At 35.3% G+C, this 24,775-nt stretch overlaps 1 protein-coding gene across 2 annotated transcripts in view; it reads left to right on the top strand.

Moving 5' to 3' along the window:
* fbxw7 (F-box and WD repeat domain containing 7) overlaps nucleotides 1-24,775 on the top strand; it is a 281,944-nt gene that overhangs the window by 107,460 nt on the left and 149,709 nt on the right. For both annotated transcript variants that reach the window (XM_087237222.1, XM_087237221.1), the window contains exon 3: nucleotides 18,008-18,763. In XM_087237222.1, coding sequence (XP_087093348.1) covers nucleotides 18,077-18,763 — 687 coding nt within the window. In that variant the 5' untranslated portion in view covers nucleotides 18,008-18,076. The remainder of the gene's footprint in view (nucleotides 1-18,007; nucleotides 18,764-24,775) is intronic.

The following is a 24,775-nucleotide window of genomic DNA, read 5'->3' as shown; positions in this document are numbered from 1 at the left end:
TGCAAACGCGCGAATAGACATCCTGCGGCGCGATACGCGCGAATGGCGCAGCACAAATTGCGCGAATGGTGCGGGGCGAATTGAGCGTTTTGCGTGTTTGATGCTCTTAATGAGCATTTCGCGCAAATCTCTCGATTTAGAAAATCTGAACCTCAGCGTACATTCGCGCCACGTTAACCAATCAGAAGCTTGTTCTTGTGGGGGCGTGATCGAGACTTAGAACCTGTTGTCGGTGTTTCGAGGGAAATCCTCCAGCCTTCACCGACGACAGTTCATCAAACTCGGCTTGGCTCAGTCAGAAGCACCGCTGAAAGCCTCCGTCATCCAGGTTTGTGGAGGAGTTATTGGCACACAGAGCTGGATGCATCTCTGAAAGGATGTAGTGGACTCAGACACGACCCTAAACGTATCGACGCTGTTTTTCAGTCTTCATAAAGCACAAACACTGTTATTTTCTTCATAAAATCCATGTCAGCCATTTAGCTATGAAGCTAGAGTCTTCGGGCAGACAGAAGCCCTGCCCATCACGCGAATCCGCGTCTGTTCTGAAGTGAATGTGACACGCGAATGAAGCGAGTAAACTCAAATGTTCAGGCAGCTATTTTCGCGCGAATAGCGCGATTTATCCGCGCGTTCCGCGTCTGGTGTGAACACAGCATAAAAATGAATAATAAACATTGTTATTCAATAAAATCATCATTCCAAGGCACTACAATTAAAAATCGATTAATCATTGACATGGCTATGGTTAAAAACAAAACAAACCTGAACAATTTTTGCAAAACTTGCTTCATCAAGGCACATTTCGAGTGACTTGGACAGATGATTTATTTATTTTTTTTGTATATGTATGTGTATCTTATCCAAATAGCACCTGCATTTATTACTCCTGGCTTGATGCACTTTTTGTTTGATTCTGGATTTAAATTTTTTTTAAGGTTGTTAGTGTGAACGTAAATATACAGTGGTTATCATTTGAAGTCATTGTCCTTGGTTTGAATGGCTCTTCAGTTAAAATAATTAATATTCTATGAAAAACATTGGTTTATTTTCCCCCTACTGTTGTGTCAAATGTGACTCCAAAATTGATGCATGTATTAAACTGCCATTTTTGTGTGCCATTACACCTCATATCTTGCATCTTCAGAAGACAGGCACTATTTCATTGTGATTTCACTCGGGCATTGTCATTGAATGCTACAATCGACCACATCGCTGCTGTGTCTGACCATTTTGTGAGCAAGGAACTCTTTTCAGTGACCTTGTCCTTTTTTTGTGTGTGAATGAGGACTACCTTTCCCCTGGGGGCCGTGAGTCATTCTACCACAGTAGAGACATGTTTACACCTGCCTGTTTTTCTGTCCTTTAGTTGATTTTTGTCCTTTATCCTGTAATGTCTGGAGGGGAGGTGGGGAACATGGACAAAGAATGGTTTTTGAGTTATTAACCTTTAGATTATCAAAGAAGTTTAGATTATCAAAATTGTAGCTGTATGAGATGTAAAAGACATATTGCACTAAAGTGAAATACCAGTTTATAAATAAATGCTTCCTCTTCCTACTTAATCATTCCCGTTTCCTTCCTTATAAATTCTCTTCCTATATGCCGCTTTCATAATTCATTTTCCTTTTGCAGTCTTTATTCATTCCCTTGCTTGATTGATTTATTTTTTCTTACTGTCCTTTTCAAGGTTTTCGTTCCTTTTCAGTTTGCTTCCAGCCACATTATCTCTTCTTCTTCCTATTACTTGCTTTCTTTTGGATTTACCTTCTATTCTGATGGCTATTTACAATTTTTTTTCTTTCTTTCTACTTCCTAAATCATCTTTTTTTCCATCCTCTATTCTTCTTTTCGTTCAACTTGCTCATTTCCTTCCGTTCTTCTCTCCTTCCTTCCGTCTTTTTGTCCTTCCATCCTTTTGTTTTTCCTTCGTTCTTTTTTGTCCTTCTTTCAGTCCTTTCGTCTGTCTTTTCCTTCCTTCCCTCCTTCCTTCCTTCTTTCCTTTCTTTCTTTACTTTCTTTTTGTCCTTCCCTACTTTCTGTTTTTCCTTCCATCTGTCCTTCATTCCATCCATCCTTCCATCTGGCCTTCCATCCTTCTGTTCTTTCTTCCATACTTTCTGTACTTTCTTTCTGTCCTTCCGTCCTTCGGTCGTGCCCTACTTCCTTCTGTTCTTCCTTCCATCCATCCGTCCTTCCTTACTTCCATCTGTTCTTTTGTCAGTGTGTCTTTCCATCCGTCCCTTTTTCCTAATGTTCTTACTTCCTCTCTTCCATCTGTCTGTCCCATCTTCCTTTAGTTCTTCCTTCCACCTTCATTAATTTCTATACTTTTTTCATCCTTTCCTTACGTCCGTCCTTCCTTCCTTGTGTGCTTTACTTCCATCCTTCCGTCTGTTCGTCCATTCTTCCTTCTGTTCTGTTTTTCTTCTGTTCTTCTGTCCATCCTTTCTGTTATTTCCTTCTGTTCTCTCTTCCATCCTTCCCTCTGTTGTGTACTTTCTTTCATCCTTTCTGTACTTTCTTCTATCCAGCCGTCCTTCCCTCTGTCTGTTCACTGTTCCGTCCTTCTCTTCTTCTTTCCTTCCTTCTGTTCTTTCTTCCATCCATCCTTCCAGTACTTTTTTTTCGTCCTTTCTATACTTTTGTCCTTCTGTTCATCCGTCCTTCCCTCAGTCCTTCCGTCCATCCCTCCTTCCTTCTGTCCTTCCTTCCTTTGTGTTCTTTATTCCGTCTTTTGTTCTTCCTTCTTTCCTTCCTTTCCTTCCTTCCTTCCTTCCTTGTAAAATGGTATGGGCAATGTGTGGACAGGACCCTTTTCAAAAACACCAGTAAATTGTCTGAATGAATTTACTGGTATTTTAAAATGTTCTGTTCACACATTGTCTCAATGATAATTTACCTGTAAAATGTGTGAAAGGGACTAATGCCATGGGGCCACCAGCATAAATTGCCCGTTGACTAATTTGCAACTCGTCTCCAGTCATGTTAGTGGTAGTCTTGTCGAACAGTAAAATGTCTATTAGATGTGCAGATCAGAATCTTACCAGGAGTAATGCATCCAAATACTTTGACCTTTTTTTGTTTGTTTTTTTGCTTATTTTAAAGTAGGAAAATATACTAATTTTGACTGCACATGCTCAGCACCTAAACTCTTGGCAATTAAATTGTCACTTTGTGTGTTGATTTAAAGTATATTTCTTGTCATATTTTCTGTCTATCAGTCTTCCATGCTACCTCCTTAAGTAATTTTTACATTCTTGATAAACAGACTAAAGTAGCATGGGGCAAAAATATTTTATGCCAGGGGGTGTACAGTTTCTGCATAAGATAAGTTCATGCGGTTCAGCTATTCCTTGCTAGTAGATGGATAGTCTAGAAGTCTTAATAGCTTATTTTCTGAAGGGGAGTCTTTTCAGTCATTCTGCTTTGCTACTCAAGGTCAGAGAAACTGATTTCCTATAAGCCAATTTTTTCCCAACAAAGCAGTCTCTTATTGCTGTAGCTAAAATGCAACCTATTAGAAGCACCACCAAGTGATGCTCTAATAAAAGAAAAAAATCCACAGGATATTTATTTTGATTCCAAATATTTAATTTTTATTCATCTTTTGTACTTTCATTTCTACCCATTTGGCCCATTTTTGCTTATTACTTTCCCTTCAACAACAGTAATTTGTGACACCAGGTTATAGATTCCCCCCCAGTTATTTATCCAAGTTCTTATCATAAAGACTCATCCAGTTACCTTTTGAAGTTAATAAAAATAACCCCCTCTTTTCCTGTTCATTCATAATGTTTCCTGTAACTGAGCTGTTCAAGAGGGGATGACAGTCTGGCAGCTTTATAGGAAATGACATCGTAAAACCAATAATACCGCTACTTTCTCCTCCTCCTCCCCTTCACCTTCTTTGCTAACGTTCTTACTGAGAAGATGTGCCAAAACCTATTTTGGCTTCACCTTCCTCTCAGCCCCTTTAGATGTAGATAAATGACCTGCGGCTGAAGTGTACACAGTGGTAATAACTAAAGAAATGATGCACCTCACTCCTTTATCAGACTGCTCCACTACGCCAGCCTGGCCGCATTCCCTGGGAGCAAAGCCAAATGCTTCTTTTTTAAACAGTGCTTCCAGTTTTCCATATCAGAGCTTATGTCTGGAAAGCAACGCTATTATAAACCTTCTGGAGTTTTTTCCCATTGTGTCTCATCACATTAAATGTGCTGTGCTCATTAGTCATCTTAATTTTTGGTTCATTTTGTAGCTAGATTTTGTGGCGTTTGATAAATTTGTTTCTTTTCGCTTCAAGGCTTTGTTTGTTTGTTTGTTGCTTTGGATTATGCTTATGACTGCATTCAAACCAGGCACTTTGGTTTGTTTTGTGCTGGAAAAACCCCCAGCCTGAATAATTCAGATGATTTCCCTGTTTATTTAAAGGGTTAATGACAAATACGTGTCAATGATCAGTTCAAAACATGTGTGGCAGGTTCTTCAAAATGTACATCTAATTTAGATTCTGTTTGGTTTGGTTGGCTCTTGTATTACAGTTTTCTGAAAAATGTCTATAATCAACATCCAACCCATACTCATTTGAAATATAAGCCTCAACTTACATTTTTGAACAATGTATAATACGTAGCTCTGGGAACGTTTTGTTGCATGTTTCAGATGACAAACCCACTAGAGGGGAACGTCTACATCAGGGCTATTCAATTAGTTTGTCATGGGGGCTGGTTCATGAAAAGCATCCCAAACGAAAGACCGGAGGAATATGACTTGCTATATGATTGATGACACAACAGCATATAAGAGCCCATATGCTGTATTTTTGCTCCTTAAGACACCCATGTTGGCTTTTTCTACATTAAAATGTTTATATAATGTATTTTAAAACTACATATTATTACTGCAGTGTACAAAACTTTTTTTTTTTTTTTTTTTTACAAACTTTCAAATGTTGTATTTCAGAGCACAACAGTGCATTGCTGAAGTAGGCTTCTTCTACATTTAGGCACATTCATATGTTTGAGCTGCATAACAATTATTGATGCAACAATTATAGATTTTGGTTGTACGATTATATAGTCTGAAGAATAATCATGGTTTCACTGTTATCACATCTAATGTAAATTCAAGCTTTATATTAGGTAAGTAGCTATTTAGATTAACTGTTGTTATCATCTGCATTCATGCATACATAATCATTTTAATAATAATTTGTCTAACATATCTTTTGTTTACACTTCACTGAAAGGCACGCACAACTCTCACCAAGGGATGTTTTCTACAGAGTGCGCCCAGAAAGACGCAAGCGCGTCCCTTCGCTGGCGCCCACATAATGTCATATATTCTTACATTAGAATAACAAACTTGCAAGCGGAAAAGACGTGATATGGGAACGGCCGCTGCTATAGTTAATCCTGTGTGCGTGCGTATTAGCCCCGGTGTACTTCAAACTTAAAACTAGCGCACAGGTAACTTGGCATTTTGAAGCGGTTTTGTTTCGTTCCGTCCAACAGAAATGCGACTTAGAGAAGACTTTACGATTAATAAACTGTGATGATTTAAAGCGCAGTTAATGGTGAAATTGGCTCATCGTTGCATCCCTATTAACGATATCAGTGCATTGTACAAATAGCCTTTTCTACAAACATGTTTTCGGCTGCCCGCACCATTCGCTTATAATGACTCACGGTCTGTGCAGCCTTTAACTGCAGCTCGTGCTGTTATTGAACAGACGCACGTAACTTCAAAACTATAGCGGCCGTTTGACAACTGAACTAAATTTATTTTTGATGTCTTGGTCACACTGTTTGGAGGGCTGGAACAAAGTGTCTCAGGGGCAAGTTTCGGCCCGCGGGCCGCCAATTACATTACCAATTACATAATGTAGCCCTGGTCTACATTATTGCAAAACTGTATTATTAGAGCTGCTTTATATCAGAAGAAAACTATAATGTTTTCCTTTTTTGCTATACATATTGCAATATGAATATGATTTTTTCAACAGACTTGACTAGCTATATTTGGAAAACTCATACTTTTGTATTAATTAGGATCATTTCGTAGGTTTTCATTAATTTGCAAAAATGAGTGTTTTTTTATTTTTAGACTGTCTGTATTCGAGTATGTTGAATCAAATGTAAACAACACTGCATATTCTTACTTATATAAAAAGTACTTATATAAAATATTAAATACATTATTTTTTTTCATTGTTATAATTTTTTCCATAGGATTGGTGTGTTTACATTTAGATTAACAACACGGCAATAGTGTCAGCTACAGCAGATTAATTTTAAAGCACTAGGTTAAACTTTCTAACACCTTTATGGCAATCAAATACATTAAAATCTCTGAGTAACAGTCTCTGAAATTAAATCAAGAATAGTCTTGTGCTGAAAACATTGTGCCCACCAGTCTCGTTAGGTGAGGTTAATATTAAAGTAAACAAATTAATAGATGACTATACAAACGATATAGTTGTTAGACTGTTGCACTTTTTTTGTGCTGTCAATATGCTCATGTTTATGTAGGCCAGGAGTGTTTAAGCTCTGTTCTGGAGGGCCGGTGTCCTGCTGAGTTTAGCTCCAACTTGTTTCAACACATCTGCCAGAAAGTTTCTACTAGTATACAGGGAGTGCAGAATTATTAGGCAAATGAATATTTTGACCACATCATCCTCTTTATGCATGTTGTCTTACTCCAAGCTGTATAGGCTCGAAAGCCTACTACCAATTAAGAATATTAGGTGATGTGCATCTCTGTAATGAGAAGGGGTGTGGTCTAATGACATCAACACCTTATATCAGGTGTGCATAATTATTAGGCAAATTTCTTTCATTTGGCAAAATGGGTCAAAAGAAGGACTTGACAGACTCAGAAAAGTCAAAAATAGTGAGATATCTTGCAGAGGGATGCAGTACTCTTAAAATTGCAAAGCTTCTGAAGCATGATCATCAAACAATCAAGCGTTTTATTCAAAATAGTCAACAGGGTCGCAAGAAGCGTTATGGAAAAACCAAGCCACAAAATAACTGCCCATGAACTGAGAAAAGTTAAGCGTGCAGCTGCCACTTGCCACCAGTTTGGCCATATTTCAGAGCTGCAACATCACTGGAGTGCCCAAAAGCACAAGGTGTGCAATACTCATGGCCAAGGTAAGAAAGGCTGAAAGAAGACCACCACTGAACAAGACACACAAGCTAAAATGTCAAGACTGGGCCAAGAAATATCTCAAGACTGATTTTTCTAAGGTTTTATGGACTGATGAAATGAGAGTGAGTCTTGATGGGCCAGATGGATGGGCCTGTGGCTGGATTGGTAAAGGGAAGAGAGCTCCAGTCCGACTCAGACGCCAGCAAGGTGGAGGTGGAGTACTGGTTTGGGCTGGTATCATCAAAGATGAGCTTGTGGGGCCTTTTCGGGTTGAGGATGGAGTCAAGCTCAACTCCCAGTCCTACTGCCAGTTTCTGGAAGACGCCTTGTTCAAGCAGTGGTACAGGAAGAAGTCTGCATCCTTCAAAAACATGATTTTCATGCATGACAATGTTCCATCACATGCGTCCAAGTACTCCACAGTGTGGCTGGCAAAAAGGGTATAAAAGAAGAAAAACTAATAACATGGCCTCCTTGTTCACCTGATCTGAACCCCATTGAGAACCTGGGGTCCATCATCAAATGTGAGATTTACAAAGAGGGAAAACAGTACACCTCTCTGAACAGTGTCTGGGAGGCTGTGGTTGCTGCTGCACGCAGTGTTGATGGTTAACAGATCAGAACACTGACAGAATCCACGGATGGCAGGCTTTTGATTGTCCTTGCAAAGAAAGGTGGCTATATTGGTCACTGATAAGTTTTTGTTTTGTTTTTGAATGTCAGAAATGTATATTTGTGAATATGGAGATGTTCTATTGGTTTCACTTGTTAAACATAGATAATTGAAATGGGTATATATTTGTTTGTTGTTAAGTTGCCTAATAATTATGCACAGTAATAGTCACCTGCACACACAGATATCCCCCTAAAATAGCTAAAACTAAAAACTACTTCCAAAAATATTTAGCTTTGATATTAATGAGTTTTTTGGGTTCATTGAGAACATGGTTGTTGTTCAATAATAAAATGATTCCTCAAAAATACAACTTGCCTAATAATTCTGCACTCCCTGTATCTAGTAAGAGCTTGATTAGCTGTTTAAGGTGTGTTTGATTAGGGTTGGAGCTAAACTATCTCCAGGACACTGGCCCTCCAGGATCAAGTATGGACACCCCTGATGCAGGCCTTACTTATGTTTATGTAGGCCACAACGTTTGTATATTTATAACCCTCAGAGGAATTTGCCCTGACTTAGGGTATGCTTTGTTTTAACTAGTGGTGTTTTTCATATCAAATGTAGTATTGTACTTTACATTGCTTTTTGTTTCTTTTGTGGGACCAAACTCAGAGTACACAATGAGATACCGAGCAAATTGATCATACCAGTAAAGTTGTCCATATGGAGAGATGAATAAAGTAAACACATGTGAGTACAAATCATACAAGTCTTTTAAGTTGTTTTATGACATTTATTTGGTGCTGTGCAAAGAGCTGCATAAAATAGTCCTTTTTGTTTCCTTTAAGAAAGAAATGTTGTAATTTTTCTCCAGAAACTGTGTATTTGGGGTTTAAAAAAATGTAGACCGATGCACTAGGCATAGCCCGGTATAAGATTCTGATGGTATGAAAACCTTGAATAAACCACGGTTTGACAATATTGATTACTGCTTTAAAATATATTATTTTTAAATGTCTAGGTAAAAAAAACAAAAACTGTTTTTTCCCTTTGAAACAATGTACTTTAAGAAACTTGTCAAGCTATATAATTCAAATTAATCATTGATCTCTGCTGTCTTCATCAGTTTCAGAAAAACATTTCTTAAACTTAAAATGGCATCTTTGTAGGTCTTTTCTGCTGAAGATACTGTTTTCTAAAAAAAAAAACAAATAAATAAATAAAAAAAAGGTAAAATAAATCTTACACATACATTAGGAACGGAATAGCTGAACATTTTTAAAACCTTGACTTTGCCAAACCGTGGTATACCTTGACAACAGTCATCTTCCATTGCCAACGAAGCACAGATTTACAATTGGAAATAAATTGGAAAAATTGTACAAATACATGTACATACATCCACTAAATAGGGCCAGAAATTGCGACTATTTTGGTCACATATGCGTCTAAAATTGTATCTATGCAACCTCAAAATATATTTGGGAGCATTTGTGCGACTGCATAGAATGGTTTTAGTGTGACCCGTTTTGATTTTAAACATTTTAAAATTCATTTTTCATAAAGTAACAGTGTGACAAGGCAGCATGATAATGAGAAATTGTAATTAATTGTTAGGATTGTCATCATGGTCGTCATTAATATTTTATAATCATTAGACATTTTGGAATTATTGCACAAATATAATATTATCTTCACAGCATTAGTTAGAGAGCCGTTTCTGTTTTTTGTTAGTCCTAATCGATGTTGTTTTCAAATACAATAAATCCCTTAAAATACAATTTGCAGTGGTGTTCCTTCATTTTTGGTGGGTGCTTATACATTTTTTTTCTGGTGCTCCTAAATATTTGAACTAGGGTGCACCGGTGCAACTAAGTAAAAAAGTCAATTTTGAGCCCTGCTAAAGTTTTGGGAAGTTGCACAACGCAACATTTTAATTAAATCTTATTTTAAATGAAGACTTTTAGAGGGGTCAAAAAGTTAAAAATTATGGAGTATATTTACATTACTTTTTCAACCATTTAAATTTTCCAAACACTAACATCATTCTCATCCATCTAGACAACAAATAACGTACTGTCTTTTGACCTTTGATGTCTTTTTAAAGAAGGATTTATAATAGTACCTGGACCCCAAACAGTTCATAAACTCGTCTGCAACTTCTAGGGTGACCCTCAGCACCTTACTTTAGCGATGATGACAGATCTCTTTTGTTCTCTAAAATGCAGAAACCTACCTCAGGACAAGACGCAAGCGAGCAGCGTTCTCGGTGAAGCGTACTAAACCAAATTACAGTTGTTAAGGCAGTTTTCATACACTTTAACAGTCTCGCCCTCGATGCAAATGAGGCTTAATGTAATCGTGAGTATGTAGCCGGCTAGATTGCAGCACTGTCACTTGATCACACACTGGTTCGGTTGTGCAGTCTAACAGCACTAATTGTGTTCCAAGTCTAATGCAGTCTCACGGATGGACCAGCACGCAGGACATGAATACTAACAGGCCTTCCAGCACCTAAAGACACTGAACAACCCACTTCACCAGGCACAGGCATCAAATTTTTTGTTAAGTAATTGCTTTTTTAGCATGTTAATAAACTAACAAAGTTTCTGTTTAATCCCCAAAGCATAGAATGGATGGGTTTTCTTATAGATCTTACCTTGTTCTGCTTCTGTATAGGAAGGGAAATTGAAATGTCTATTTGAAGTTCATCTCTGCGTAATTATTTTCCAATCCAGTCTTGGCTGATTGTGCTCTCGTCGTCTTCGTTATAAAGAAACGAGTTCGGTAATCAAAAAGCTCATCTAATCAGATGCTTTAAACAGTTTTAAATTGCCTCGGGATCTCGGTCTTCATATATCTGCTCTGATTAGACCTTAATCCGGACCGCTGAGAGGAGTAAATGCATAGATCTCATTGATTGAAGGAAGGATGTGATAGTAGGATGCTTGTATTAAAGAACCGACAAAGCTTAGCATTTTGTTAACCTGCAGGTAAATGCCACAAGTACCTCACATGGACTTAAAATGACACTTGTTTAATATGATTTGTTTACTATGACTATAATGAATATTTCTTGCTAATGTCTGTGTTTAGTAAGTTGTTAGTTTAGCAGGTTAAGGCTGGTTTATACTTCTGCCTCGAGTGATCGTCGTGACCCATGGCACCTGCCTTTCGTGTAGTTGCAGAGTGTTGCTCTGCAATAACACTTCTGAAAGGCTGGCTGGCAGTGAGTTTTTATGTTCCTTGTTGTCAGGTTTCTTTGCGGGTTTTTTTTTTTTTTTAATGCTAGCTTTAATATACAAAATAGCTCAACTCGCTCATTCAGAGGAACGGGCGGATATGCAACCACTTCAATTATAAGGTAAACAAAAGTTTCCATTTGGAGCTCCTTCACGTGACTCGACACTTGTAAACACTCGCTCCATCAGGCTCTCGGTTCTCAGCACTGCTCACACTCGTCACAGCTACCAAGCCGATGTTGTGACGTGTAGTTGCATTTTTTTTTTCGTGTGCGTTTCAGTCAGCCACAGCAAGGGAAGGCTGTGCCGGTACCGAACTCGGCCTTAGGCATGGTTTTGTTAGCCCCCTGCTGGTATATGCTTAAACTAAGTCATATACTCTTTTATTTTACATAATTTTCCTCATTTTCTGGCGGTAATTAAAAAAAAATCCTTTTTTTTTTTTTTTTTTTTTGTAGTTTTTAATTCTGTTGTTTTTTAATTATTTACTTATTTCTTGATTCAATAGTTTTACTAGTTGCAAAATTTATTTTGGGTTGGTTGGTTTTAATCATAAAACAAAGTGTACAGTGAGTTTTTTATTTTGTACTTTTTTAATTTTATTTATTTAAAAAAAAAAAATGATTGTCTTTTCTGTCTAACTTGAAATTCTAATTTGGCAACAAATTCCTAAAGGGGAATACTCTAAAGTGCACTCTGGAAAAAAGCAGAAAGTTGTCAATTTCTAAGATAAAATAATGTTTACAGCATTGTATAAAACCATTTTTAATTGTTTATTATAATCTAGGATTATGTGTCTCTTTAAATTTGCGTTTGTCTTAAACTTTTTTGAAGTCCTGATTGACATGAGGAGCTTATACAAAACTTATATTCCACAACAAGGTTGGCAAATGAGTGAGCAACTTTTGGTGTTACACTTTGGTGTTCAAATGCTTTTTGACTGCACCTAATCTGGTCTGGATGTAGTTTTAGACTAAAATACTAATTTTTTTGTTTATTTTTAAAACCCGTTCAAGTGTCTGTTCAATAATTAAAGTGGTGATTAAAAAAATAAAATGGACGAAGCTACACATTATTTCATTTTTTAAAGCATCACTTAATTCTGTTGATACTGTATGTGCAGGTATTTAAACGAAATATTCTGGGGCCATGACATTTCTGAGAAAAGCTACTGACATTGGCTGCTAAGTAAAAAACAAAAGAGAGAGAAAACAAACACCAGCAGGGAAAGATTTCATGTCGGTGTATTCTGATTTTCTAGCAAATTTTAATTGTTTTTCATAAGTGCACAATATAATGTAATGGACATGTCACTCGCGTAACGCCATGGAAGTAAATTTATAAAGGACATTTACTGTAAGTAAATTAACTGACTAATAGATCACATGATAAAGACATGATTAAAATAGTGTGTACAGTAGAGATTGGCAATATTTTTTTTTCTTTTGCAATATACTGATAAATTCTTCCTACTGTAAGAATTAGTTTTATTGTGACTAACAATTAAACATACAAGCGGTCTGTGAAACAAATAAATATATTACTGTAGAATGCATGTATGTTAGTTATGCGTTTAAATGATCCTTTTTACAAACTGCTTACATACGCTTTAAATTCATTTCATAATCAGTCAATTGTTTGAAATCACTTTGTTACCAGAAGTAGTTTCATATCACAGAATGAAAAAGAAGTCTTAATATCTTTTGTCATTTTCAGTACTGTGATGGGCATGTTAATTAGCATTGCATTGTAAAAACAAATGGCTTATTCTTAGAAAAATGCCAAGGATAGGTAAAAGAAAATGAATTAACCATATTTTATTAGTTTATTGTTTCCATGTTTAGTCAGTTTATTCATTTCTATTTTCTTTTTCATTAACTACAGCTAGTTCTGTAATGCATACGTGGAGTTTTATGCCCTTGGGCATCCTCTAGTGTCCAGTATGAATGAAATGGATGGTGTATCATGTACTTTCAACGCCGTATTTTAAATTTAATTATAATTTTTTAAATTTATTTATTGTTAAATAAAAGGAATTTTTTACTTTAATGATACAGGATTTTTCTGTCTCGTTTGGAACATTATCATCATTATTGTAGTTATTGCTGTTAACTAAAGTCCATATTGCCCATATCTAATGTACATTTGACATGAATAGTGCACATTTGTACTTGTAGTCACCATTGCAAAGTAGATCTTAAGATCAAGTTCCTTCTCAATACAGTGTAACAGTATTGATTTTGTTAGTTTCTCACTTTTATACAATTAAAAGTTAATGTTATAGATATCATACTTGTATAGGGTGTTTACGGGGTCTTTACATATTAAAGTTGATATAAAGTTGAAAATCAAAGCCCTTAATGTATTAAAATATCTTAAATTCTGTTTCCCAAGCCATTGAGCTTTGTCTTATATTTTCATTATATATGTATATGTATGGATGTGTATTGTCCAGTGAGCACTTTTTAGATGTTTTAAAAGGGAGATTAATCATTGCAAACTAGGGTTGTTCCATATATTATTTATTTATCTATTTATTTTTTCTATAAAATCCTTTTTTTTATGGACACCTGCTAGTTTTGCTGCTCACTGAATGCTGCATTATATCAAAAATCCCTTTACAGAGGCTTGTGACTCAATTTAACCATTCTATCCCAATGTTGATTTTTTTTAAAATCACGAAAGCCAAAATTGAAACTGAATTTCGATTAATTGCATTGCCTTGGTTAATGTTATTATAGTGAACTACAAGCAAACTTGAATTTAAGAAAACTTGAATCTCTGAAAAGTAGCTACTTATGTCCACATCTTGCATTCTGAAGTAGGACTGGAAAAATTCCTTATGACGCTTCTCACATCCGAACGTAATTACAGCTATAGTTAACAGCGTAAATAGACCCACCCAATCACACTGTCCTTATGTGTTTGTGGGAGAAAGGATCTGAGAAGAGAAAGTCATTTAGCCCTTTGTGTATGTCAAGGTACTAAGGGTTGATGGAGCGTTATTTTATTTTGAAGGTGATTAAATTATTGGTGGGGACATCTCAGCAATTGCTGGATTTTGGTGTGGACACTTCCCCTTCGTCCATGCCAAATCTACACCTATTGGTCAAAGTAAGGAGTTAAATAGTATGCGTCTCCACTTGGCATAAACATAAAAGAGATTTTGCGTTTTTTCATCAAACCCTCTGATAATAAATATGTAGTAATAGTAAGTAAAGTAGTCACTGATAAAACTGGCAATGAATGTCTTAATGTATGGAAAGAGTCCTAAAAAGTTATTAAATTTACCTCCGTTATTCCTGTATATACCCTGATATGGATCTTGTTCATACCCAATGTAATGACTTTAATTCTTTTTAGTGCTTATAGAAAAAATACTATTCCTCATAACAGAACAAAAACAGTTGAAGTCAGAATAATTAGCCGCCCTGAATTATTAGCCCCAATAGTATTTTCCCCAATTTCTGTTTAACGGAGAGGTTTTTTTCAACTTATTTCTAAACATAATAGATTTAAAAACTACTCTTATAACTGATTTATTTTATCTTTGCCATGATGAGAGTAAATAATATTTGACTAGATATTTTTCAAGACACTTATATACAGCCTAAAGTGACATTTAAAGTCTTAACTGCGTTAATTGGGTTAACGAGACAGGTTAGGGTAATTTTAGCAAAACTTATTGTATAACAATGATTTCTATAGACTATCAAAAAATATAGCTTAAAGGGGCTAATAATATTGACCTTAAACTGGTTTTTAAAAAATTAAAACTGCTTTAATTCTAGCCGAAATAAAAGAAATAAGATTGTCTTCAGAAGAAAAAATATTATCAGACATACTGTGAAAATGTCCTGGCTCCATTTAAACATTATTTGGGAAATATTTATAAAAGAAAACACTTTTTTTAAAGGGAGTTTAATAATTCTGATTACAACTGTAAATTAGCAGCAAAAGTAAGTATTCAGTAAAAAGTACTTTTATGCTTGATAATTATGCTCAAGAACAGACTGAGTATTAGTTTTGTCATCTTTTAATTCACTTGATGTTGAGGCCTTCGCAAACATCTCCTGAAGAAGTTTATATGTATGCTCGCAACAGCATTTGTGTAATCAGCCTCATCTCTTGCGTGTCTGCCCATCTGTGTGCACTCCATTATCTTAATCAGGTCTCTATCAAACACACGTGCTCTCTTGCTCCTGATTGGATTACACAGCTCATCCCTGCTTTCGCTCCATACTGTTATCTGCCGTCTTTCATTGGTCTGTTTTTTTTTTTTTAGGCTATCATAAGGTTTAGTTTAGGTTATTATTGATTTTTTTTGTTTGTTTGTTTTTAGATCTGCCCTGGAAGCATTTTTGTGGACGCTAAAACCACATACCCTAAAACAAAAAGCATATTGTATGTTGTCAGTAAAATAGTAGGCTAATAATTACAGCTCTGCCCGAGGGACCAAAAAAACTCACTTACAGTGGTGGGCCGTCCTTACTGTAACCAGATATTATTGTGTACACTCTTCTGCAGACAAGTGGAGTGTGTCTGGAAACCAAACCGTTCTGCGTAAGCTGCTCTGTTTGGAAGGGACGCCCCCTTCTGGCGTTGTGTAGTAGTCACAATGCATTTATCCATCTGGCATTTCTGTAATCTAAATTAAATTCTGCCTGAACCGTGGATGTAGTGAACTAATTATTCCCCCAGTTATTTGAGGGGAAAAAAGGGTTGAATTATTTTTTATTCTGATAGCTGACTATTTCTACAATTATATGCTGATGAAAATCATTTTAAATAAACTTTCAATTAAGTAAACATTGTTTATTTTTGTAATTTCATAAAGATTTACTGGTAACATTTTACGGTAAGGTTTTAATGATTATGTATTTGCTAACATGAGCATACAATGGACCCATTTATTACAGCATTCTTTTTTGTTTACGTTAATGGAACCAAAGTTGTTTATTGTTAGTTTAACTCACTAAATGTTAAAAAGCTTACATTTGGATATTAGTAATGCATTAGTAAATGTTGCACTGATTAAGAATTTCTTTTTAATTATTCAATTTAATTCATGTTTATCTATAGCACTTTTACAATGTAGATTGTGTGAAAGCAGCTTAACATAGTTGCAGTAAATTGAAACTGTCAGTCCAGTTTTCAGAGTTTGTTTGTGTTAATAAAAACATTAACTACTGTGTCCTTACCAAATAAAAGTATCTTTCAGAAAATATCCAAACTCAAATTGTATGTAAATGCATTTATTTTACAAGATGTGCACATTTTTAGCATTTAGAAAAGGCTCCAGATTTTAAAAATGGATTTTAATTGAATAAAACGGTACAAATAGAAACTTGAGCAACATTCAAAAGCATTGAATGTTTGTTTGCATGTGTTGAGGTGATTGTTGCTGTGGTTTTCTAGCCAAGCCTGGTTTTAGACAATCAGCTGCCAAGCAGGAGAGATGGCCATTGTTTGATGGATGCTCGTATTGCATCTTTCCCAGCATAGATGCAAATGTCTATTGTTTTATTTTGCAGGCATGAATAAAAGAATGAGTTCCTCGGTTTCAGTACAAACTCAATGCAAAATCATGTTCCTTTTTTTATTTCACCAGCCTGTTTTGTTGTTATAAAAATCTACCTTCATACTACTCTCAAAGTGTTGGCATAAAGCAGAAGCTGTTATCGGTATTTCTTTACATATTGTTGCTTATATCCGAGTGCAGCGACATAAACAGCATACAAATATTTTTAATTAAGTTTGTCATTGGGGGTATTACGAAAAGTCTTATTGCACAAATAAAAACGGTTTTCCTTTTAGTGAAATTTTTTTTAAAGATAAAAGTTTAAGGACTGTTATTGTGAGCTCTGATATTTTAATTCATTATTTTTGCTTAAAAAAACCCAAACAAATAAAACAAAACTGTGTTCAGTAACTGAATTTATACAGAAATACTGCTATCCATTATTATTTAGCTCCGTCCACTCTCAAATCCACTGAAAGTAACACATTCAAGTATTCGAAAATTGTAAATGTATATCAAATATTTGTAAATATATGTATTTTTTTGTTTTTGCAATGTTTTTATGATTGTTTGTATTATTTGTCGTAGGTACAATACATAGTTTTAGCATCTATTGCAATTTGCATTCGCAATAGTCACATTGCAGCATCTGCAATGTGGAGTTGGGATTATTGTACAGCTATACATATAGAATTGTAGTTGATCAGCAATAAAGAACGTACAGTGTTTACATTTAAATATTTACATTTGAGTATTTAATAATAGGGGTAGGACAAAATAGTGATATGCATAAGGTGGTGCTTGTAATGGTGGATTGAACGTAAAACAATGTTGCAATTCTAAGAAATATATGTGCTGTTAATAAAAGAAATACATCTTATAACTTTTTGATGCATTTTTTCCTCTTCATTTACAAAAATCATAATATATTCATGTTTTTTTTGTATATTCATATGTTTTTCTTGTGATATATTGCTGAGTTTGTGATCTATCATTATAATAGGCAAAATATCATGGTAATATTATATCAAATTACTGTACCTGAATATCTGACTACTTTTACTTTTATTTTTTTTCCATCTTATTTATTCTTGCAATTTCTTTAATTTACTCAAGTCCACAAGAATATTCCAATCAATCGAAGTATGATTTCATTTCAAATAGAGCTATTCAAGCAATCTGCCGAAATTGTATTCAAATCGCAAGAAAAATAAAATACCGCAAGGTCAGATTTTTCCACTATCAGGCAGCCTTAAGTTTAAGTACTTCATGGGATACGAGTTATTTCCCTCATTTATCTCTTTACCTTAATTTTCGAAATGGAAATAATAACCATAAAAAAAAAATCAATGAATGAAAAAAAAAATTAACCATAAGATAAATTATATATAATAAACACTGTGTAGTATACCATAAGAAATACAATTTTCATTTAATTTGACCTAATGCTTTTCTCTGTCTCTCTTTCAGAATGCCAAGTCCTTGTCCTCCTCAGACAGCCTAGCGAAGGTGCAGGAGGTAGCAAGCTGGCTTTTGGAAATGAACCAGGATCTGCTGTCGGGGGGCAGCGGCAGCAGGGCGGCCCAGCAGCAGAGACCGAGACCCGGAACGGCGGGGGCAGGTAACAGCATCTCAGGCCGCACACCTCAGCCCCAGCCGGAGCACCCGGACCAGGTGCTGGAGGAGCCGGAGCAAGAGGAGGCGCAGCAGCAGAGGAGAGAACCAGCTGAGGAGGAAGATGAGGGAGGACCAGAGCGGCAGCAGGACGGTGACGAGCAGCCATGGCCTTCCGGAGGCGAACCGATGGAGGATGGAGAAGGGCGGAGGAGCGAGGTGAATGGAGACGAAAAAGGCGCCCAGTGGCTTTGGGAGCAGGAACAGCGCAGGAGGAGAAGACCGCATCGTGAGGAAGAAGAGGAGAACGAGGAGGAGGAGGAGAATAATAACAGTGGGAGGGAAGGACAGGTCGGGGCAGGACTCCGTTCGGAGGAAGACGACGACCGGCCGGAGGAGGACAATGAGGGCGAGGAGGAAATGGACCAGGACAGCGATGAGTTTGAACATTCGGAGGAGAGCGAGAGGGAAGAGGAGGAGGAGGATGGTGAAGAGGAGGAAGGCGAGGAAGGCCTCCATTCGCCCTCACTTAGGACCAGTGTGTCTGACCATAATGATAACACGGACCAGTCTTCTGGACGACAGCGCCAAAGCCTTCGCTCACCGAATAGGGTAAGAGCGCAGTTCTTTTATTTTTTTAATTTTTTTACTGAGTGTTAAAGGAATAGTTCACTCCAAAAATAACAATTCTGTCCTCATTTACTCTGCTTTTATTTATTTATTTATTTATTTATTTATTTATTTAATTTTCAAATATGGTGTTCAGCGTCTTTTGCGCATCAGAAATCAAAACCAAACATACAAATAATAATAACAATAAATAAATAAATAAAAATATAAGAAAAATGCAAGAAATACATAAATGATAAAAAATATACAAACATGCAAGTAAGTGCATGTGCTTGTGCTTACACATACAATATAAAGGTTCATTACATAACAACCTTGGTATATCAATAGCAGGTAATACAAGTTATACATAGAAAAAAAAGATTTGTATCAGCTTCCTTCAGGAAACTATAAAGGGATCCCAAACCTTAAAAAACTTTTCAGGTTTCTCCTGACTATAAAAGTATTTTTTTTCTAAAGCCAAACAGTAAAACAATTTCTGCAACCATTGTCCAAAATGTGGGCTTTCTGTATTTTTCCAAAAAAAAAAAAACGTTTTGCATGTAATAAAGTTAAGTTTCTTATCTGAACTAAAAGTGCTTGTAATAGGAAAAATATATGGAATACAGTTTATTCTGTTTGAATACTATGGATTAAAAGTTTAGAATTTTCTCCCGAAAAATGTCAAATTTTTTTTTTTTTTGCGCAAACATGTACTAAAAATTATTCACCACATGAAAAATTATAATAAAAGAATAAAATTATATTGCAGTTTAAATAAACAAACAAAAAATAAATAAATAAGGACATCAATATAAAAGTATTTTCCAAAAGGGCAGATTACATATCTTGTGATTTACTCAGCTTTTAATTCATAAGTTTTTTTTCTGTTAAACAAAACATTTTCTGAATTCTGAAATATGCTGAAAACCTGTAACCATTGAGTTTCAAAGTGTTTGTTTTACCTATTATGAAATTCAATTGCTGGTGGTTGTCATCTTTCATCAAAGTATCTTACAAAAAGAAAATGATAAAGCTTTGGAAATACTTGAGTGTGAGTAAACACCGAGAATTTAATATTTTGGGTGAAGTATCCCTTAAAATGTGGGCAAAAAGGTTATAGGCTTGACTTTTTCAGTCATGGTGTTTGTCTCCCTCTGCTGGCCGTATTAGCTTAATAGAAAAAAAAAACACACTTATTACGTCATTTTGGAAATACTCAAGTTTTTTTTTTCATTTTTGTATTATTTTATGCATAACTTTATAAATGCAAGAACTTTCTTTCATTACCAGAAGTAGGCTTTCAAACAAATGTGGTTTAGTAATATCATTTGACATTTTGACTTGTGTTAAAACATGTCTGGATTAGCTTTTGTTTCATCACTTCAAAAGGAAAGTGCTCCTTTGATTCTGACATTCTGTGATCACTTGGCTGACTCAAGGTCTTGGAGTCAAAGCATGGATTCCCAAAACGTTTTTATTTATTTATTTATATTCTTATAATACTCTATTATATTCTCTTTTTTTCTTGTAAGCAAAACAGTATGATTATAACTTTTTTTCTTTCTTTTGAAGCAACACTTGATATTTTAATTTAATATTTCAATAATTTAACACTTGTTCTTATTCTGATGTTGGTTAATTGTCGTATTTTAGAAAAACGTCATGGTTATTTCGTGGCTATAATGCAGTCTGAACTGTGAATTTAAACATTAACCAGTGGCGGTTCTAGCTTGAATGGTACCCTGGGCAAACCACCCCATATACGCCCACCGTCCTCAAATTTATAAATATTTGCAAGCTTACATCTAGTTATTATAAAAAGGAATCTTTAAACGTACATTCTAAAAAATGTTTGTTTTACCCCCAACTTTGGGTAAAATATGAACAAAAACCAGAATTGGAATTCTTAAAAATATTTATATTTATTATAATTATTGGTATTATTAATATTATTATTATTATTATACAAATATTATTATTAAAAAAAAAACAGAAATAGAAAGACCCACCCCCTGCTGAGAAAGTCCAGAATTTGACCCCTATAAGAGCTTATCTGGCTCATTTTTGACAGTGTTGCCATCATAAGTTGTGTAAAGAGCCAATAGGATAAGGCTTTTAGATAATTTAAATTATTATTACTGAAATGGACAAATTCTGACTGATGAAAATAGCTGGCCAGTTTTTTTTTTTCATTTAATTTAAACATTTAAAAAGTTTTTACAGATTCTTAAGTGTTTTCTTTTTAATTAATTTTATTTTTTTATGATGGATGGTAATAAATTAGCAATTAAAGTTTTTTCTTATTTCTAAAATTCTAATCGCATTATTTCTAAAACTGTAATAACTTAGTTTAAATGCACATTTGTAAAAATAAAGAAAAACTATACAATAGTATGGTAAGCACTTTGACAAATGTAGGAAATATTTTTACTTCAAAAAGTGTAGTAGTAAACCATCTGACAAGAAATTCCAGCAAAAATAAGTACTTATGTCACTAAAACTTAAGAATTTAATAGAAAATAAGGTGAATAACTGCATAAAGGTCCACTTGAGAATAAAAGAACCACTCTTTTTAATAGGCTGGCTACAGGCCTGCTTTAAGTGGCATGTATGCATTGTTTGTGCAGAGCATGGTTTACTAGCCTACTCCATGACACTGACAAAACACTGGATCTAGGAACTGTATGATGTTTGAGGATGATGACATCATCAAAACTTTGGTCATGCTTTGCAATAAGTTTTATTAGTTAAAGGGAAAGTTCATCCAAAAATGTTTGACATTATTTACTCCCCCTTCTTCTAAACCTGTTTGTGTTTTTCTTCTGTTGATCACCAAACAATATTTTAAAAATGGAATGTTTATTTTTACTGCTATGGAAGTCAGTGGTTTTCATGATGATTGCGTCACACATAAATGACCTCTAAACCTAATCTGATTGGTCAAAGGGAATGCTGCCCTCATACTGACGCTCTTCAGCCAATAGTTGTGATTTTGCAGTTAATGAAATTCATGTTTGTTAGGGGTGTAGTAGCGATTATAACCCAAAGTTCAGAACGAATGTGACCCACAGATTAATGACTTTTTATAACTTGTAGGTTAATCAAACATTCATATCAATTGCAGAGAGATCGCATATTGCGTTATTCAAATATCAAGTATGAAAGCATTCAGATCTGTTTGATTGAAAGGGATTCAGTTTTTAAACTTTTTCAGTTAATTAAACAGTTAAATAACACAGAAGTACTGGGAGAGCAGTTTATAGTTCAGATATGAACACTGATGTTTATGGTAAAGATTACAATTATCGTTTAATGGAACTTGACGCCGGGGAATGTTGTAGCAACAATGTTGTAGACTAACAACTATCATAATGATGTCACTGAATTGGTTTTCAAAAATGATCCACCTATAATGAAACAAAGTTTTATGTGTCAATTGTTGAATCATTCATTGAAAATAAATATGAAACGTTGTACAAGATGTTCGATTTTTATATTTAGCATTATCAGCAACAGTAGCACAGTTAATTTTTCCTATTTAATATTTTCCTTTTCTTCAGCTGGTTCGTTCTTTAATTTTTATTTTTATTAAAATTACAGTTTCTGGTTGTTAAAACCAATGTAAAATTTTTGTGTAAATGGAAAGCGAATGACATTTGTCTCCTCCCTTATTTAATGATCCGAAAAATGGTCCAATCTGTGATTCAGAAAGCGTAGTGTGAGCCGAACCATGAGATTTGTGATCCGTTACACCACTAATGTTCGTGTGTCTGACACACTTGGCCTAGATTTTGTAATAGGAATGTAACCAAATGTGTTTGATTTAAGCATACACTGTTTCATTCATTGTTTCAAGTAGATTGAATCGTTTTTTTGAGTAGTGGAAATACAAATGAGTGTAGATAAAGAAGAGGGGAGGGAAAGCAAGACCCTCCTCATCCTCATGATGTCGACACGCTTGTCATCGCACTGACAGAAAACGACCCGCAAATCCTCTCAGCGTTTTGTTTCCGTGACTGAGCCGAGTCTCTCTGAGCTGCCATGGGGAATCGCAGTATGAAGAAGGTTGCGCTGTTACTGGTGAGTGAATCTCCAGAGAACATCTGATCACATCTGCGTTAGGAGAGAATCTCATCCGCCTACTGAAGCCGCTGTGTGTTTCAATGAGAATCTGTTTCTGTTTATCTGATTGAGCTGAGCTGAAGTTCGCTGAGCAGTCATGTCTGCCGTGTGCTTTTTCTATAGTATGTGTTCCTCATTTTTTTGGGTAAGATGTGTTGGTTTAACCTAAAAGGCTGTTAGTGTAGTAGGGATGAGGTCAAGATGGAAGACCAGCTGACCTTGATAAGTTTTAGATTAGGGCTCCACAATATTGAAAAAAAAACAACAACAAAAAAAACATTGTCATTGTATTATTATTCTTTTTTTTCAGCATTTCATATTGCAGTATGAAATAGATTTCGGCAGAGGGATTGAATAACTCAATTTGCAAAGAATGTATTTCAGAATGTTGGAGTGATTTTATAGGCAAGTGTATATGCATAAATTCAAGAGTTCACACTTAGCTGATGATTGATAATGAAGCTTGTTTGTCATGCTGTCCCAGGAGAGAGCCCTGAGCTTATAAGATCCTTGAGCCCTGGGCTCCCTCCCGTTTGCAGGGTGAGAGGAGAGTTTAAGCTTAGGTAGATCTTGATGAACTCCACCTGGCTTATTTTTGGCTGATGACAGATATAGAATGGCTATGAGAGGTGTACTCACTAAGAGCTTGGCAATGGTATCAGTTTGGAATGTTCAGTCGACTTACTTTAGGTTGCGTGTTTTTTGGAGTGTGGGAGGAACTGTAGAACCTGGGTAAAATCTACGTGAGCACGGGGAGAACACAGACATGTCAACTGGTTTAGTAGCTACTTTAACTGGAGATATTCTTGCTGTGAGGCAACAGTGCTCATCACTTGGCCGCCGTTTCGCCCATCTGGATAGAATGGGGAGTAGGGATAGGTAGGGGAAGATTCTTCAGGACGAAGACATTGAGATAAGAAAACTCTGGTTATTTATAACGAGTTAAGAATCTGATCGGAGAATCAATCATGAGCTGATGCGGGACCTACGGAGGACAATCATAAGCACATGATTCTTTCGAAATAATTTATAAATAAAATTCACGTATTTTAATTTTTAGGGGAAAACATACAAATAAAAAGGGAAAATATGATTTATATTTGACTGGTAAATCTTCATGGCAGTTTGACAAATATAAAAAAAATATCTAATGTAAAGTGACACTTGGCACTCTTCACTTTAAAAAAAGAGGTTTAATTGATCTTTGTTAAAGCTTGTTTAATCGGTCAGAATGCTTTAAACCGATTTCAATGAGTAAACCTAATTTAACCATTAATCTAAAAGCTCATAGTCAACAATAATTCATACTTGACATTGAAGACCCTGTGATGTGACTAATGCAGATGTGCACTTTACGATATCGATGCTGAAACGAAATATTTTGAATATATATTTATTTTAAAGTCGTCAGTTGATATGATTTGTCTAGGTTTGTGTTGTAGGCCAATGCAGTGGCTTTCTGTCTTTAGACACCCTTGGGGGTCATAAGAGGGTGTTAGGGGGCCAGGACAAGGTTTGGGAAGAAAAAATTAAATTGTAGTAGTGGTAATAATGAAAAAAAAATCACCCCATATAATGAAATAGATTTAAGCCATTATTTTATAAGCTATTGTAACAAGAATTAAAGTTTTTTATCATCAATTTGCCTTAAGTTTTATACTCGCAAAGTATTTTAAATATTCATATTCAATGTTTAAAGGGGACCTAATATGCAAAAACCACTTTAAGGGCTTGTGTGACAACATTGTGTGATCTATAGAATAGTGGTTAATAAACTCAGTCCTGGAGTCCCTACAGAGTTTAGCTCCAACCTCAATTATACACACCTGAATCAGCTAATCAAGTTCTAACTAATATATTAGAAACTTCCTGGCAGGTGTGGTGAAGCTA

Source organism: Danio rerio, chromosome 1 (assembly GCF_052040795.2).
Source record: "Danio rerio strain M-AB ecotype USA chromosome 1, GRCz13ab, whole genome shotgun sequence".
NCBI classification, from domain to species: Eukaryota; Metazoa; Chordata; class Actinopteri; order Cypriniformes; family Danionidae; genus Danio; species Danio rerio.
This window is presented reverse-complemented; position numbering and strand designations above follow the sequence as displayed.